Genomic DNA, 17,762 nt, shown 5'->3' with positions numbered 1-17,762 from the left:
AAATGTGACTAGAGAAGAGAAAATTCTTTAAACCAGTTTTTAACACAAATCTTATTTTTCAGGTATTGGCTATACCTTTATTCCAGCTACATCACCTTAGTTTCTTATACTAAAAGCAAGAACTAGTAGCAATATTTAGAACAAGTTTGTCTTCCTGTTTTCAGAACAACAAGGAGAAAAACTCTGAAACCTGTTATCAGAACCTTCATGTCCTGTACACAGCCCATAGCTGAAATTCGGGATTTTTGTTTTACTTAGGTCTTGTTAATTATCAGACCATAAAACGTAACAATCCTAGAAAGTGAACCTCCTGAAATGACTGAATTACACAAATTCTGCTTGATAGGCCGGAGACAAACTCCCCATCCCAAACAAACTGTTAGAAAACACTCTTCCTACTTAACATAAACAAAACAAAGCAGAGTTGTAAACACTGACTAAAAATCCCTTCCCCTCTCAGTTGCTCAGCTTTCATTCTCTAGTTTCGAGATGTCATAATTTCACTAGTTCGTCAGTCACCTAAGGCTGTGTCTACACTTGGGAAAAACAATGAGGAGTCCTTGTGGCACCTTACAGATTAACAAATTTATTTGGGCATAAGCTTTCGTGGGCTAGAACCCACTTCATCAGATGCATGGAGTGGAAAATACAGGAGCAGGTATAAATACATGAAAAGATGTGAATTGCCTTATCAAGTGTGAGGTTAGTCTAATGAGACAATTCAATTGACAGCAGGATACCAAGGGAGGAAAAATAACTTTTGAAGTGGTAATGAGAGTGGCCAATTTCAGACAGTTGACAAGAAGGTGTGAGTACCAGTAATGGGAAATTAGTATTGGGGAAATTAGGTTTCCATTTTATAATGACCCAACCACTCCCAGTCTTTATTCAGGCCTAATCTGATGGTGTCCAGTTTGCAAATTAATTCCAGTTCTGAAATTTCATGTTGGAGTCTGTTTTTGAAGGTTTTTTTGTTGAAGAATTGCCACTTTTAGGTCTGTTATTGAGTGACCAGGGAGATGGAAGTGTTCTCCTACTGGTTTTTGAATGTTATAATTCCTGATGACAGATTTGTGTCCATTTAATCTTTTGTGTAGAGACTGTCCGGTTTGGCCAATGTACTTGTCAGAGGGGCAATGCTGGCACATGATGGAATATATCACATTTGTAGATGTGCAGGTAAATGAACCTCTGATGGTGTGGCTGATGTGGTTAGGTCCTATGAGAGTGAGGGATCATCCTTCAGGATAGGTTGTAGATCCTTGATGATGCGCTGGAGAGGTTGTAGTTGGGGGCTGTAGGTGACGGCTAGTGGCGTTCTGTTACTTTCTTTTTTGGGCCTGTCTTGTAGTAGGTGACTTCTTGGTACCCTTCTGGCTCTGTCAATCTGTTTCTTCACTTCACCAGGTGGGTATTGTAGTTTTAAGAACGCTTGATAGAGATCCTGTAAGTGTTTGTCTCTGTCTGAGGGATCGGAGCAAATGCGGTTGTATCTTAGAGCTTGGCTGTAGACAATGGATCTAGTGATGTGGTCTGGGTGAAAGCTGGAGGCATATAGGTAAGAATAGCTGTCAGTAGGTTTCCAGTATAGGGTGGTGTTTATGTGACCATCATTTATTTGCACTGTAGTGTCCAGGAAGTGGGTCTCTTGTGTGGACTGGTCCAGGCTGAGGTTGATGGTGGGATGGAAATTGTTGAAATCCTGGTGGAATTCCTTAAGAGCCTCTTTCCCATGGGTCCAGCTGATGAAGATGTCATCAATGTAACGCAAGTAGAGTAGGGGCGTTAGGGGATGAGAGCTGAGGAAGCGTTGTTCTAAGTCAGCCATTAAAATGTTGGCATACCGTGGGGCCATGTGGGTACCCATAGCAGTGCCGCTGGCTTGAAGGTATACATTGTCTCCAAATCTGAAATAGTTGTGGGTGAGGACAAAGTCAGGATTATCTGGCTATGTAGACTCTCTCCTCAGGCCCTATGCTACCAGCACTCCCAGCTATCTTCGAGACACCACTAACTTCCTGAGGAAACTATAATCTTTTGGCGATCTTCCAGAAAACACCATCCTAGCCACTGTGGATGTAGAAGCTCTCTACACGAACATTCCACACAGATGGACTACAAGCCATCAGGAATAGCATCCCTGATACCATCACGGCAAACCTGGTGGCTGAAGGTTGTGACTTTGTCCTCACCCACAACTATTTCAGATTTGGACAAAATTTATACCTTCCAGTCAGCGGGACTGCTATGGATACCCGCATGGCACCACGTAGCCAGAAGGGTACCCAGAAGTCACCTACTGCAGGACAGGCCCAACAAAGAAAGTAACAGAATGCCACTAGGCATCACCTAGAGCCCCCAACTAAAACCTCTCCAACGCATCATCAAGGATCTACAACCTGTCCTGAAGGATGATCCCTCACTCTCACAGACCTTGGGGGGCAGGCCAGTCCTCGCTTACAGACAGCCCCCCCAACCCGAAGCAAATACTCACCAGCAACTACACACCACACAACAAAAATACTAACCCAGGAACCAAACCCTGCAACAAACCCCATTGCCAACTCTGTCCACATATCTGTTCAAGGGACACCATCATAGGACCTAACCACATCAGCCACACCATCAGAGGTTCATTCACCTGTACATGTACCAATGTGATATATGCCATCATGTGCCAGCAGTGCCCCTCTGCCATGTACATTGGCCAAATCTACGCAAAAGAATAAATGGACACAAATATGTCATCAGGAAGCATAACATTAAAAACCAGTAGGAGAACACTTCAGTCTCCCTCGTCACTCAATAACAGACCTAAAAGTGGCAATTCTTCAACAAAAAACCTTCAAAAACAGACTTCAACGTGAAACTGCAGAACTGGAATTAATTTGCAAACTGGACACCATCAGATTAGGCCTGAATAAAGACTGGGAGTGGTTGGGTCATTATAAAATGGAAACCTAATTTCCCCAATACTAATTTCCCATTACTGGTACTCGCACCTTCTTGTCAACTGTCTGAAATGGGCCAGTCTCATTACCACTTTAAAAGTTATTTTTCCTCCCTTGGTATCCTGCTATCAATTGAATTGCCTCGTTAGACTAACCTCATACTTGATAAGGCAATTCACATCTTTTCATGTTTCAGACAAGCAGCCGTGTTAGTTTGTATCCGCAAAAAGAAAAGGAGTACTTGGGGCAGCTTAGAGACTAACAAATTTATTTGAGCATAAGCTTTCGTAAGCTACAGCGAAGTGAGCTGTAGCTCACGAAAGCTTATGCTCAAATAAATTTGTTAGTCTTTAAGGTGCCACAAGTACTCCTTCACATCTTTTCATGTATTTAGACCTGCTCTTGTATTTTTCCACTCCATGTATCTGATGAAATAGGTTGTAGCCCACAAAAGCTTATGCCCAAATAAATTTGTTAGTCTCTAAGGTGCCACAAGGACTCCTCGTTGTTTTTGCTGATACAGACTAACATGGCTGCCACTCTGAAACCTGTACACTTGGGAAGTTTAGCAAAAAATCACCACAGGTATTAGCATCTGTTAAAGCTATCTAGACAAGCATATGGTGACTTTCCAGTGTCTTGACTGTTGAACTTGCTAAAATTCTGTAATGTAGACAAAGCCAAAAGTTCCTAATGTAAAAAACAAGGAGAAGGTTTTTACAGTACCTTTAATCATGACATTGGGTCATTCCCATTTACATAGATGCCAAGGACTGGCTGTCCTTAAGAGTGAGATTTACAGCCCCAAAGATTGAGACTTTCCATGTAGTGTGTTAGTTCATTGTTTAAGACGGACTCTTATCTCTGGTCCTTGTCGACATCTGGTAGTCCAGATTTTTAATCCAACCAGCACTTAATAGTTTCTTTTAACATGTACAGTGCTTAATATTGCAGACAAAACACTAAATGTCCTAATTCATACTTAAGGTCTAGGGCATGTGAGAATTGTATATTCTGTGCAAACCAGTGGATTTTAATAAAAACAATTATTTGCTTGTTGGAACAAAAACCTGGATGGTTGGAGATCCCCGAGGACATGAATTTGTCCAGTATGATTTACATTTTGAACTATATTTTGCAGAACCTGCAAACTTTCGGACAAGTCCTGCTTGTTTTTTGGGCAAACTTATTTTTTTTTGACCGCTAAGTATTGTCACGCACACAACCTCCCCCTCCCTCCAGCATAGCCTTCTCTCTTGTGCAATATAGAGTGCAATATAGAATGCGGGCCTGTAGTCTCCATGGTTAGCACAGTATACAAGCTTGGAAGCTCTAAGCCCCATGCCTGAGGTCCTGGATGTATTGTTGCCTTTTGTAGTGCCCGAGTAAAAATATATTTATTTACTCAATATGAGTGTGATAAGCTTAGGAATGTGTAAGAGTGTGAGATAGCATGCTGATGAGTGAGTGAGACTTGACATGTCTGCATTTACAGAGATCTGAATACAGCAACTTTTAACTAACAGGATATAGTATTTTATGTCAAAAGCACTGGATATCACCAAATTTGTTACTCGTTATTTTAATGCAATTGCTGATGTGATGAATTTAACAAAAACTGTAAGCCCAAAATGTTTTCCACATATTTTTTGTAGACTCTGAATAACACTGGAAGAATAGATTTCAGAGTGGTAGCTGTGTTAGTCTGTATCAGCAAAAAGAACGAGGAGTACTTGTGGTGCCACAAGTACTGGAAGAATAGAAAAACTCTTGGACGTTGACAGAAAAATATAGCAATATATACAAAATTGAGGCCAACATTTGGAGGAAAAAAAAAAAGTGTGTGCGCGCTCTGTGACAAAGTTCCTGCTCTACCTTGGTGGGTCTTGCGCTTATTGGCGGATTTGCTTGCCTTGGAGCTTCACGGCAGCCCTCAGCTTGGCTGTTTTTCTGAACCCACAGTCCAGGTCGACTCCTCCTGTGTCTGACCAGGAGTTGGGAGGATTTGGGGGGAACCTGGACCCGCCCTCTACTCCGGGTTCCAGCCCAGGGCCCTGTGGAATGCAGCTGTCTAGAGTGCCTCCTGGAACAGCTGTGCGACAGCTACAACTCCCTGGGCTACTTCCCCATGGCCTCCTTCCAACACCTTCTTTATCCTCACGACAGGACCTTCGTCCTGGTGTCTGATAATGCTTGTACACCTCAGTCCTCCAACAGTCAGTGTTCTCACTCTCAGCTCCTAGTGCCTCTTGCTCCCAGCTCCTCACATGCACGCTACAAATTGAAGTGAGTTCCTTTTTAAAACCCAGGTGCCCTGATTAGCCTGCCTGAATTGTCTCCAGAAGGTTCCTGATTGTTCTGGAACCTTCCCTGTTACCTTACCCAGGGAAAAGAGATCTACTGAGCCTGTGGCTAATATATCTGCCTTCTATTACTCTCCTATAGCCATCTGCCCCGACCCTGTCACAGCGCCTAATGTTAGTCCCTAGTTGGGCACCTAAATAAGTTACCTAATTTTCAAAAGTGCTGCGTCATTTTTACAGTTTTGCTTTTCAGTGTACAGGCACACTTGAATATTCAACTTTGACCGTCCCATTTAAGAAACGATTTCTAAGGCTTTGAAGGATTATAAACTTTCCGAAGGTCTTACTGTAGATGGAAGTTTTATGAGTTAATAGGATTTCAAATATAGCCCTTCTGCATTTGTAATCTCATCCCATGTGTTCTAGACCGGGGTGCCCAACCTACGGCCTGTGGACTGTACACGGCCCACTAGAGCATTTCATAAGGCCCGTGGCCTGCTTCAACACAATATACTAACGGCCGATTCATTAACGTTTTGTCATGTTTACATCATTTAAGTTTTCACCATGTGTGTAAATAGTTGATACTGTATATAGGTTGTTTCTATTGAAATTCATATGAAACAAGCTGAACTTAAAATATAAATCAATACAGGTGACTTTAAATTTTATTAAAATGTGTAGAATCTGTTTCACAATGTTGTGCTTAGGTTTATGTGGCCCTCCTGTTTAATAAGACTGGGTACCACTGCATTCGACAATCAGAACAATAATGCATTAGCTGGAATAGCTTTTTAATCAAATTTTTATATATCTCTTTATAATTTTTGACTGAAATAAATGTTAGCGCCAGCAGTCTTGCAAGCTGTCAGTACCAACAACTAAACTGTTTCCTATAAAACATTTCTTGTTGAATTACATTTTAACCATATAAACCCATCACCCCTTGGGGTAAAAAGATAACTTTGTAGAATCTAGTCTTATTTATTTTGCAGGTTACTTTTAAGCAAAAATAATTAATTATGCCAAATTGCTTAAAGCAGCAACATTATTTACTTATGATGAAGGCAATGTCACTAACCTCATTTCATGAATATTGATTTAAACCTTAGGTTCCAGAGATAATCCAGACAATTAATCTACTAAATCACTTGTTTGAAGAAAATATAAAATCAATGAATAATGAAATTTGACCTTGAGACCACCTGTTAGAATCTTACTTCTCAAAGATGATAAAAATAATGTTTTGAATTCTCCTTATAATGAGGGGTTCTGAGAATCTAAACCAATATATGAGTTTGAGAAGGCAGAAATTAGCGCTCGGTCTTTCTATTCCTTGTCAGGCTGTCTTGAAGGTCACATTGTTTTCTAAAACACACTGCTTGAATATGAAGCTCTCTTACCCCAAAACATATTGAATGTAATATTTAACATGAATATTTCACACAGAACCTTTCGGTATGAATATTTCCTTATAAATATCAAAATTTGTGATAGTCTCAGGTAGATCAGCTGTGAGAACACTAGGAGAGATTGAAGAGTACGATACACTGTGTGTACATATAGACTAGGGGTTCCCAAAGTTGGTTCGCGGCTTGTTCCGGGTAAGCCCCTGGCGGACCGCAAGAAGCTTTGTTTACCGTAGACACTGGGAGCTGCGAGCAGCCATACCTGCGGGCGCTCAGGTAAACAAAGCGTCTCGCGGTCTGTCAGGGGCTTACCCGGAACAAGAAGCGAGCCAAGTTTGGGAACCCCTTATAGAGAGGAAGCATGCCCTTGTGGTAAGGACACAGGATAGGGAACTGGGAGACCTGGGTTCTCTTTCAACCATGGACTTTTTTTGGTGACCTAAATCAAGTAATTTATGGTAGAATTTTTTCAAAAGTTTTTGTGGGCACAAGTGACTTGGTGTATGCTCCATTTGGGGCTCAGGGCATGTTTAAGGTTACAGGGGATTTTCAGAACAGAATTTGAGTTCTACCGAAGGTCACTGAGTGTTCTGGAGGGTTAGTATTCCCAGTGGTATTCAGTAATCACTCTGGGCCCAATGTGCTTGAAAAAGTTCCTCTTAAGACAGTGACACAGTTCCAGCAGCCTCTGCATAATAGAATATGGTCTTTTGCAGTGCACCTCCCCCAGACTTCCTGACTGGAAGCTAAACAGTGAGGTACATTTGCCAGAACCACACTCTAGAGCAGGGGTGCTGGAACAATTCGTATAGTGGCGGTGCTGAGAGCCATTGAACCAAACTGTAAACCCTGCATATGATGGAAACCATTTCAAGCCAGGGGGGTGCAGCAGCACCCTAGCACCTATGATCTGGAACATGGTTAAGTAGAATTTTCAAAAGTGCATGGGATAGGACAGGACAGAATGGAGACAGGAGACTCTTAGGTGTCATCATAGGTTGTATTTCTAGGTGGAGGCTGAACCAGTTGCTGGTTGCAGCCCAGAACTGATCTAAATGTGCTACATGTCGAGATGTGAAGGAAAAAGACTAGTAGGGCTGTCAAGTGATTAAAAAGATTAATCATGATTAATCATGCAATTAAAGAACAATAGAATACCATTTATTTAAATATTTTTGGATGTTTTCTACATTTTCAAATATATTGATTTCAGTTATAACACAGAATACAAAGTGTACTGTGCTCACTTTATATTTATTTTTGATTACAAATATTTGCACTATTTAAAACAAAAGAAATAATAATTTTCAGTTCACCTAATACAAGTACTGTAATGCAATCTCTTTATCATCAAAGTTGAATTATGTACAAAAGTATGTACAATTACGTAATGTACAATTATGTATGTAGAATTATGTACAAAAAAAATTGCATTCAAAAATAAAACAATGTAAAACTTTAGAGCCTACAAGGCCACTCAGTCCTATTTGTTGATCAGCCAATCGCTTAGACAAACAAGTTTGTTTACATTTGCAGGAGATAATGTTGCTTGTTTCTTGTTCACAATGTCACCTGAAAGTGAGAACAGGTGTTTTCATAGCACTGTTGTAGCCAGTGTTGCAAGATATTTACATGCCAGATGTGCTAAAGATTCATATGTCCCTTCATGCTTCAACCACTATTCCAGGGGACATGCATCTATGCTGCTGGCTGGTTCTGCTTGATAACAATCTAAAGCAGTGTGGACCGATACGTGTTCATTTTCATCATCTGAGTCAGATGCCTCCAGCAGAAGGTTGATTTTCTTTTTTGGTGGTTTGGGTTCTGTAGTTTCCACATCAGAGTGTTGCTCTTTTATGACTTCTGAAAGCTTGCTCCATACCTCATCCCTCTCAGATTTTGGAAGGCACTTCAGATTCTTAAACCTTGGGTCAAGTGCTGTAGCTATCTTTAGAAATCTCACATTGGTACTTTCTTTGCATTTTGTCAAACCTGCAGTGAAAGTGTTCTTAAAATGAACATATGCTGAGTCATCATCCGAGACTACTATAACATGAAATATATAGCAGAATGCAGGTAAAATAGAACCAGAGACATACAGTTCTCCCCCAAGGAGTTCAGTCATAAATTTAATTAACGCATTATTTTTTAAACGGGTGTCATCAGCATGGAAGAAGGTCCTCTGGAGTGGTTGCCGAAGTACCAAGGGGCATAGGAATGTTTAGCATATCTGGCACGTAAATATCTTGCAATGCCGACTACATGCCCCATGCGAACTCCTGTTCTCACTTTCTGGTGACACTGTAAATAAGAAGTAGGCAGCATTATTACTGAGCTAATTCAGTTCAAACTGAATGGAAGGATAAACAAAAATAAATCTGCGACTAGGGTTTTTGATTTCAAAAGGGCTGACTTTCAAAAATTAAGGAAATTAGTTAGGAAAGTGAATTGGACTGAAGAATTTATGGATCTAAAGGTGGAGGAGGCCTGGGATTACTTCAAGTCAAAGCTGCAGAAGCTATCGGAATCCTGCATCCCAAGAAAGAGGAAAAAATTCATAGGCAGGAGTTGTAGACCAAGCTGGATGAGCAAGCATCTCAGAGAGGTGATTAAGAAAAAGCAGAAAGCATACAGGGAGTGGAAGATGGGAGGGATCAGCAAGGAAAGCTACCTTATTGAGGTCAGAACACGTAGGGATAAAGTGAGAAAGGCTAAAAGTCAAGTAGAGTTGGACCTTGCAAAGGGAATTAAAACCAATAGTGAAAGGTTCTATAGCCATATAAATAAGAAGAAAACAAAGAAAGAAGAAGTGGTTAAACACTGAGGATGGACTGGAGGTTAAGAATAATCTAGGCATGGCCCAATATCTAAACAAATACTTTGCCTCAGTCTTTAATGAAGCTAATGAGGATCTTATGGATAATGGTAGTATGACAAATGGGAATGAGGTTATGGAGGTAGATATTTCCATATCCGAGGTAGAAGCAAAATTCAAACATCTTAATGAGACTAAATCGTGGGGCCCAGATAATTTTCATCCAACAATATTAAAGGAACTGGCACATGAAATTGCAAGCCCATTAGTAAGAATTTTGAATTCATCTGTAAACTCAGGGGTTGTACCGTGTGACTGGAGAATTGCTAACATAGATCCTATTTTTAAGAAAGGAAAAAAAAAGTGATCCAGGTAACGACAGGCCTGTTAGTTTGACATCTGTAGTATGCAAGGTCTTGGAAAAAATTTTGAAGGAGAAAGTAGTTAAGGACATTGAAGTCAATGGTAAATGTGACAAAATACAACATGATTTTACAAAAGGTAGCTCGTACCAAACCAACCTGATCTCCTTCTTTGAGAAAGTAACAGATTTTTTAGACAAAGGAAACTCAGTGGATCTAATTTACCTAGATTTCAGTAAGGCGTTTGATACGGTGCCACATGGGGAATTATTAGTTAAATTGGAAAAGATGGGGATCAATATGAAAATTGAAAGGTGGATAAGGAATTGGTTAAAGGGGAGACTGCAGCAGGTCACAGTGAAAGGTGAACTGTCAGGCTGGAAGGAGGTTACTAGTGGAGTTCCTTAGGGATTGGTTTTGGGACCAATCTTATTTAATCTTTTTATTACTGATCTCGGCACAAAAAGTGGGAGTGTGCTAATAAAGTTTGCGGATGATACAAAGCTGGGAGGTATTGCCAATTTAGAGAAGGACCGGGATATCATACAGGAAGATCTGGATGACCTTGTAAACTGGAGTAATAGTAATAGGATGAAATTTAATAGTGAGAAGTGTAAGGTCATGCATTTAGGGATTAATAACAAGAATTTTAGTTATAAGCTGGGGATGCATCCATCGGAAGTAACGGAGGAGGAGAAGGACCTTGGAGTATTGGTTGACCACAGGATGACTATGAGCCGCCAATGTGATGTGGCTGTGAAAAAAGCTAATGCGGTATTGGGATGCATCAGGCGAGGTATTTCCAGTAAAGATAAGGAGGTGTTAGTACCCTTATACAAGGCACTGGTGAGACCTCATCTGGAATACTGTGTGCAGTTCTGGTCTCCCATGTTTAAGAAGGATGAATTCAAACTGGAACAGGTACAGAGAAGGGCTACTAGGATGATCCGAGGAATGGAAAACCTGTCTTCTGAAAGGAGACTCAAGGAGCTTGGCTTGTTTAGCCTAAGCAAAAGAAGGCTGAGGGGAGATATGATTGCTCTCTATAAATATATCAGAGGGATAAATACCAGGAAGGGAGAGGAATTATTTAAGCTCAGTACCAATGTGGACAGAAGAACAAATGGATATAAACTGGCCATCAGGAAGTTTAGACTTGAAATTAGATGAAGGTTTCTAACCACCAGAGGAGTCAAGTTCTGGAACAGCCTTTCAAGGGAAGCAGTGGGGGCAAAAGACCTATCTGGCTTCAAGATTAAGCTTGATAAGTTTATGGAGGGGATGGTATGGGATAACATGAATTTTGGCAATTAGTTGATAGGCCCAATGGCCTGTGATGGGATGTTAGATGGGATGGGATCTGAGTTACTACAGAGAATTCTTTCCTAGGTATCTGGCTGGTGAATCTTGCCCACATGCTCAGGGTTCAGCTGATCACCATATTTGGGGTCGGGAAGGAATTTTCCTCCAGGGCAGATTGGCAGAGGCCCTGGGGGTTTTTCGCCTTCCTCTGCAGCATGAGGCAGGGGTCACTTGCTGGAGGATTCTCTGCACCTTGAAGTCTTTAAACCATGCTTTGAGGACTTCAATAGCTCAGACATAGATGAGAGGTTTATTTCAGGAGTGGGTGGGTGAGATTCTGTGGCCTGCATTGTGCAGGAGGTGAGACTAGATGATCATAATGGTCCCTTCTGACCTTAAAGTCTATTAGTCTATTATCTCCTGTAAATATAAACAAACTTGTTTGCCTTAGTGATTGGCTGAATGAGAAGTAGGACTGAGTGGACTTGTAGGCTCTAAAGCTATGTATTATTTTGTTTTTGAGTGCAGTTACCAATATATTTAAGTTGCTCTTTCACGATAAAGAGATTGCACTACAGTATTTGTATGAAGTGACTTGAAAAATACTGTTCCTTTTGTTTATCATTTTTGCAGTGCAAATATTTGTAATAAAAAATAATATAAAGTGAGCAGTGTACACTTTGTAATCTGTGTTGTAATTGAAATCAATATATTTGAAAATGTAGAAAAACATCCAAAATATTTAATACATATCAATGATATCTATTGTTTAACAATACAATTAAAACTGCAATTAATCACGATTAATTTTTTTGAGTTATTCGCGTGAGTTAACTGAGATTAATCGACAGCCCTAAAGACTAGTCTTCCTTTCTTTCAGAGAAAGAGATGGTGACAATATTCTCTATCTAAGGTTTGTGATCCAACTTGACATTGACCTCATTGTGAATAGACTCGTATGTGATGAGCAGATTGGTGACCTGGAGAGGGCAACATGCAGGGACCACATCCTTTCACTCCCCATCAGGCTCACTACTCCAGTCATATTAGCCACCTGGGTTCTTTCAAAGTACCTTTTGAGACACCACTAGCATATTAGATATTATAACATACAGTATAATAGCACTCTTAATGTGTAAAGCAAAGCGTCTCCGCATTTCTTTTGGGAATTGTAAGGAGCAATAAATGCTTTTTGAAGAAATTCTGTGATCGTGTAAATTTGGAGAACAATTTTTTTCATGGTTTAAGGATATTGAATTGATGTGGCAAATTACATTGTTACAATCAGTTGAATAGTGTTGTTTTTTTTTTTTAAAGAAAATATAGTGTAGGTCAGCTTTGTCATTATTTAATAGATGGCATAAACTGCAAAATTTAGGGTGTTGGTTCAGTCCTTTCTCTAATTTTTGTTAAAGAACAATCACAATGATTTTATTGGCATAATGCGTTATGCAGGTGTTGCTTATACTCATTTTTTTTTAAATTGTCCTTCTGACTTAATTTAATTGACCTCAAACTACTATTTTTTTTTCTTAACACTATGCAAAATCTTAGTATGAAGGACCTTTTCTCTCTAACGTACTCTCTAAATTGAAAAGTAATTCCTGATTCCTTATATGATGGTTAGGAGACTCAGGACCTTGGAATATTTTAAGTTGATCTGGTTTCCACAATTAAAAATAACACAAATAAAAGATAGAGGGTAGATAAAATATGCTATTGAGAGTATGATGTATGAAGAGATTGAAAGAATTAATGTTAAATGAAATGGCAACTCATATTTTTTGATTAAAACCTATGCTGTCATTTTGCTCTGTCATTTAAATGACTAAAAATGTTAATACATGATCCTGTATTTTCTTTTATTTCATTTAATACATTATTCAATGTTTTAATTGTATATACCAAGAATCTCAAACTGTATTGTTTGCTGATAAAATTCTTTTTTGTTTAGAGATTTGCTTTTGTGGTGTGAGTGTCTCTGTGGTACCTTTTTGTGAATTGGCAGTAGCAGGGATTGATTTATTTAACTGATGAAAATATGATGATTTTGATATCCGAGGTATTTATCATTTGAATAATTGCTGTGACCCCAGTCCTGTAAAGAATGCTGCATGGATGGCCCCTGCTGAAATCAGTGGGGCTTCGTGCGTATGATTGTCTTTTCAGGATTGGGGCCCAGGTTTGTAACTGTTTTAAAATATTAAAATTTAAATGGCATGTACAGTCTCTTGAGGGGAACATAATTCTCTTTATAAAAATAACATCTGGTAGCTTGTTGTTTCATATCAGGCATGTCTGGTACAACTCTTCCCCCACAGTATGCATCCGATGAAGTGAGCTGTAGCTCACGAAAGCTTATGCTCAAATAAATTGGTTAGTCTCTAAGGTGCCACAAGTACTCCTTTTCTTCTTCCCTCTATGTTCTTCGCTAGTTGCTGTCATCTCTCTGCTGTCCATTAGTGGAAATATACTGTAACATTACCAGAACTTTATTAAGTCTGTTTGTTGTTGAGAACTAATACAAGGTCTCTGGTTATGTTAGGAGGAATGAAAATATAGTGAACCAAATTAATCCCTCGTGAAGGTCCATTTACTTCCCTGGCTTTAAACCAGGAAGAGTTTGGCCCCTTTATTACTGTAAACTTCAGAAATTTAAAATAATTATTATATTCTTTTCTAGCAATTATACAGAGTATTTTTTCTTTGTGTAGTATCAGAGATGCAGACTGTGGAACAGATTACATGAAGAGCACATCAATGCAGGACGTACTGTTCAGGTAAGGATATTAAAGTGGCTATGTGAAATTAATGGGATTAAATGGCTTTTTATTTAGTGCTAGATGGGATAGGGAGGGATTTTGATAGGGATTAATATTTTATAGGCACCTGTTACTGCTTTACTTTAAAGTAGGGTTACCCAAAGTGTGGCCTGAGGGGCAATGTAGCCATGGGCTTTCTCTCCTTGTAAGTGCAGAAAGAGAACAAAGATGATCATCGACAGTGTTTATTGCCAGCAAACTCAAACCACAAAATGTTTCTATTAATTTAACAAGATACAAATGCAAGTACATTTTGTGGCTGTGTGCCCTTACTTTTGATTTTTTAAATACTGTGTGTATGCATGCAAATCTGCAGCTATGTGTGACTCTTAGCACCTGACAAATTATTAATGCAGTCTTGTGTATTGCAGAGTTTGAACAATGGGTTATCTTACGTTATAAATGTAATTAGAACATAGCAATTGTTATAATGGAACAGACATTGGCTCAGTTTTCCAACATAAATAGACCTAAATAGATTATCCATATTGGATGTTCAGATCTGCTCTTAGATGCATAAATACCCATTTTGCTTGCATAAGTGTCAAAGGATCATGCAGTGTGATTCAATAGCATGGACACCTGTGCCTATATGAAGGTCAATTAACTTCATGTCCAGTCAACCTTAACTCTTCCTTTTGTGGAATGTCATGAAAGTTTAAAAAAAAAAAACCCACATCTCCTAGATACAAAACAATACAAAATAATATACATGCCAGAGAGTAGCATCCATCCAGCTAATAACCCATCATCCAAGGAGCCTCATTGATTAATATGTTCTTAGTAGTCATTTCTAAGTTCACATTTCTAATACTACAAACCTTACCTTAAAATGGGTTATGGTCCCTTATGAAAAATAAAAGGATATTAAAACCCACAGTCAGAAGTAAAAATTAATCACAAAGGAACAAATGGCCTTAAACAAAGGGCAGAGTTAAGGTTGTGTGGGTGTCATCTTGAGTCCATGGCTGAATGGGTATGGTTTGCAAGTGATGGAAGGTTTATTATTGTCTGTGGGCAGAGATGTGAGAGGTGATATATGTAGAAAAGTAGTTTTATTCTGTGTTTTCAGGTTTTAGGAGGTTTGAGTTTGGCATTATTATGTTTTATGTGATGTCTTTCTGACGTTTGAAGATGAAATAACAGCACTTGGTTCTTTGTATACTCCAGAGTTTCTTCTGGAGGTGGCTGCAGAATCAAACCCTTAGAACAACAGTTAGAACAATAATGGAAGCTAGGCTCCTGCCAAGTAGTCACCTATTTAGCCACAACTATGTTAAAATTGTGCTGCAGTATACCTTTTAGAGACAGTTGAACAGTCAAGGTAGATAGGGCTTTACGATGAGTTCTAATTTTCTCGATATCACTCTGTTACAGTTTTATCAAGATGACATCTACCAGTTGTAGACTCAGAAATGCCACCTGTATTAATAAAATGTGAAAAATATTTACAGATAAAATCTGTAATACAAAGGAGTTTTTTCTACTGTATTTGTGACTATGTAATATTGGGGTACCGTTTTCACTTAAAGCTAACCCAGTGTCCTTACTTTTTCATTTAATTCTTTTATGCGTTCATGTTTTGATGCTGAAAGGATAAGCTATGCATTAAAGTGATATACAGTCTGATACTAACAGCCCAGAATAAGTATTTGGATCCATGCAAGCAAAGAATAGACTAGGACTTGTTTTAATTAAATAAGTAAGGAGTCTGGAGTACTTGATAATAAATTATATGACATGTAGAATGTGTTTGCTGTAAGCTGTTTAAATGTTTACCAACGGACTTGTGTTCTGTTTGTTTGCAAAGAAATCAGATTAATTATTGTGATACCAAATGTTCTCTGCAGCACACACTTTGCTCTCAGAATTAGATGTTGTAAAAATACATTAGGAATCCCTAAATCAATATTGACCCAAGGCATCCGCCCCAGGTTTTAGACAAATATATGCATAGCCACTCTACATTTAATCCATGTGCGCATAATTAGCCATTTTTCTGAATTTTCAGTTTACACAGAATAATTACTTTTATTGTACTTTAAAGCTGGACGAAAGTATAATAGACGTATAGGTAAGTATAAATATGTACCTCTTACTCCTGGTAAACTGAATGAGATATTAAAAAAACAATTTTAAAAGAAAATTTTGCCAATGGGTGAAAGATTTGGGGAAATATTATTTTGCAGAAAATTATGCCATTCCTTTCAGAACATTAAGAAGGTAGCTCTTGCATACAGTGTCCTCCATTTCTGAAATAGTTTTGCTAGATTTTTTTCCCCTTCTAATATACTGTCACAGGGCATGCCTGCCCTGTAGTGCCCCCTGTTGACTCAGTGTCATGCTGTGTACCCTCCCTGCTATAGTTTTGCTTCATTTGAGGTGGGGCTCAGCCCTCTGGCTGAGTCATTTTGAGTTCAGTTCCCTTTCAGGATATCAAGTACAAACAAAAGACCCAGCCAATGCAAAGTACTCTCTCTCCACTTGGTTTCCTCTTTAACCCACCCTAGACTCAGTTCCTAGTGTGTTCTGGGTTAACTGTCAGGCTCTCAGAGCCCTGACTCCCAGGCTCTTTCCCTGGAGTCCCCTCAGTCTCCTGAAGACTCTCATTCAGGGCCTTGCACAGGAGCCTACCAACTTTCTGTGGCTCCACACCCTTCATACTGAGTTCTCAGCCCTTTTAAAGAAATCACCCAGCTGATCAAGTCCCGTTTGGGGGGTGGGGATGGGTGGGAAGGAATAGTAGCTAATCTGGAGCAGATGTGACTGAGCCCAACTACACCTTAAGGGTCAACCAACCATGTGACGCATATCCTAGGCATTCTGAACAGCTACGGGGCAACACATGTAATAACTTGGTAAATTTTGCTGAGGAGCTTGCCGCAGATGTGTTCAATGCAACAGATCATTAATAGTCTATCGTAAGCTTTAAGAGGACTCAAAAGGAATAGTACAACAGCCCAGTGTGGTGTTATTACAACAGATAAATGAATGCTCCCAGTTGGAGGTAAAACATTATATTACCACTATCGTAGCATATGTAAATTGTTGAATAAAAAGGAAAAAATGCCAAGAATGGCCTGTCTAGCTCCAATCCATTTCCAACCTAGACTTGCACAACAGGTCAACAGGAAAGTCCTGCTTAGTGAACATGTGCAAAAGAGAGAGCCTATTTTGAACAATATACCAAATAGTTTTGAGATATGCTGTCTTTAAAATGCAATTCTACTCTGAAAACTAACTTGAAAATTTTTGCTTAATGCTTTTTCATTCATAAACTGAACACACCTGAAGTGAAAGAATTTTTTTCCCTAGCTGTCAGCCCTGTGAACTCAAACTGGGCTCTCTCTTTCTCATGTATCTTCAACCGTAATAAAGATCCTATAGGACAAATTATGCCCTCTGTTACACCTTTGCAGTGCCTTTGTCTTCAAATGGAATTTACATTATTTTTCAGTTGGGTTATACAGGTCAGGTACACCAGCAGGGCATGATTTAGCCTGCGGAAACTTTTATTTTGCAATATATATTGTACATTTTTTGCCTTTTTAACAGTTTAGATACAAGTGAGTAGCAACTGTGTATTTTTTTTTTTAATTCTTGTATGTTTAGAATTTGTTTAAAATTCTTGTATGTTTAGAGGTTGGGATTTTCAAAAGTACTCAATGTTGTTTTTACTTTACTCCCATTGTTGTGAATAATAAAACTCCCTTTGACTTCAAAATCCCACTCATAATCTTTTCATTGTCTTAATGGTCATCACTGATTTAAGACCAGTTTCAGAGGTTAGTGTCATCT

At 39.1% G+C, this 17,762-nt stretch overlaps 1 protein-coding gene across 2 annotated transcripts in view; it reads left to right on the top strand.

Annotated features, from left to right (window-relative positions):
* Window positions 1–17,762, top strand: part of STX17 (syntaxin 17) — a 64,307-nt gene that overhangs the window by 10,797 nt on the left and 35,748 nt on the right. For both annotated transcript variants that reach the window (XM_074943211.1, XM_074943212.1), the window contains exon 3: window positions 13,857–13,922. In XM_074943211.1, coding sequence (XP_074799312.1) covers window positions 13,857–13,922 — 66 coding nt within the window. The remainder of the gene's footprint in view (window positions 1–13,856; window positions 13,923–17,762) is intronic.

The sequence above is a fragment of the Natator depressus genome, chromosome 2, assembly GCF_965152275.1.
Source record: "Natator depressus isolate rNatDep1 chromosome 2, rNatDep2.hap1, whole genome shotgun sequence".
NCBI classification, from domain to species: Eukaryota; Metazoa; Chordata; order Testudines; family Cheloniidae; genus Natator; species Natator depressus.
This window is presented reverse-complemented; position numbering and strand designations above follow the sequence as displayed.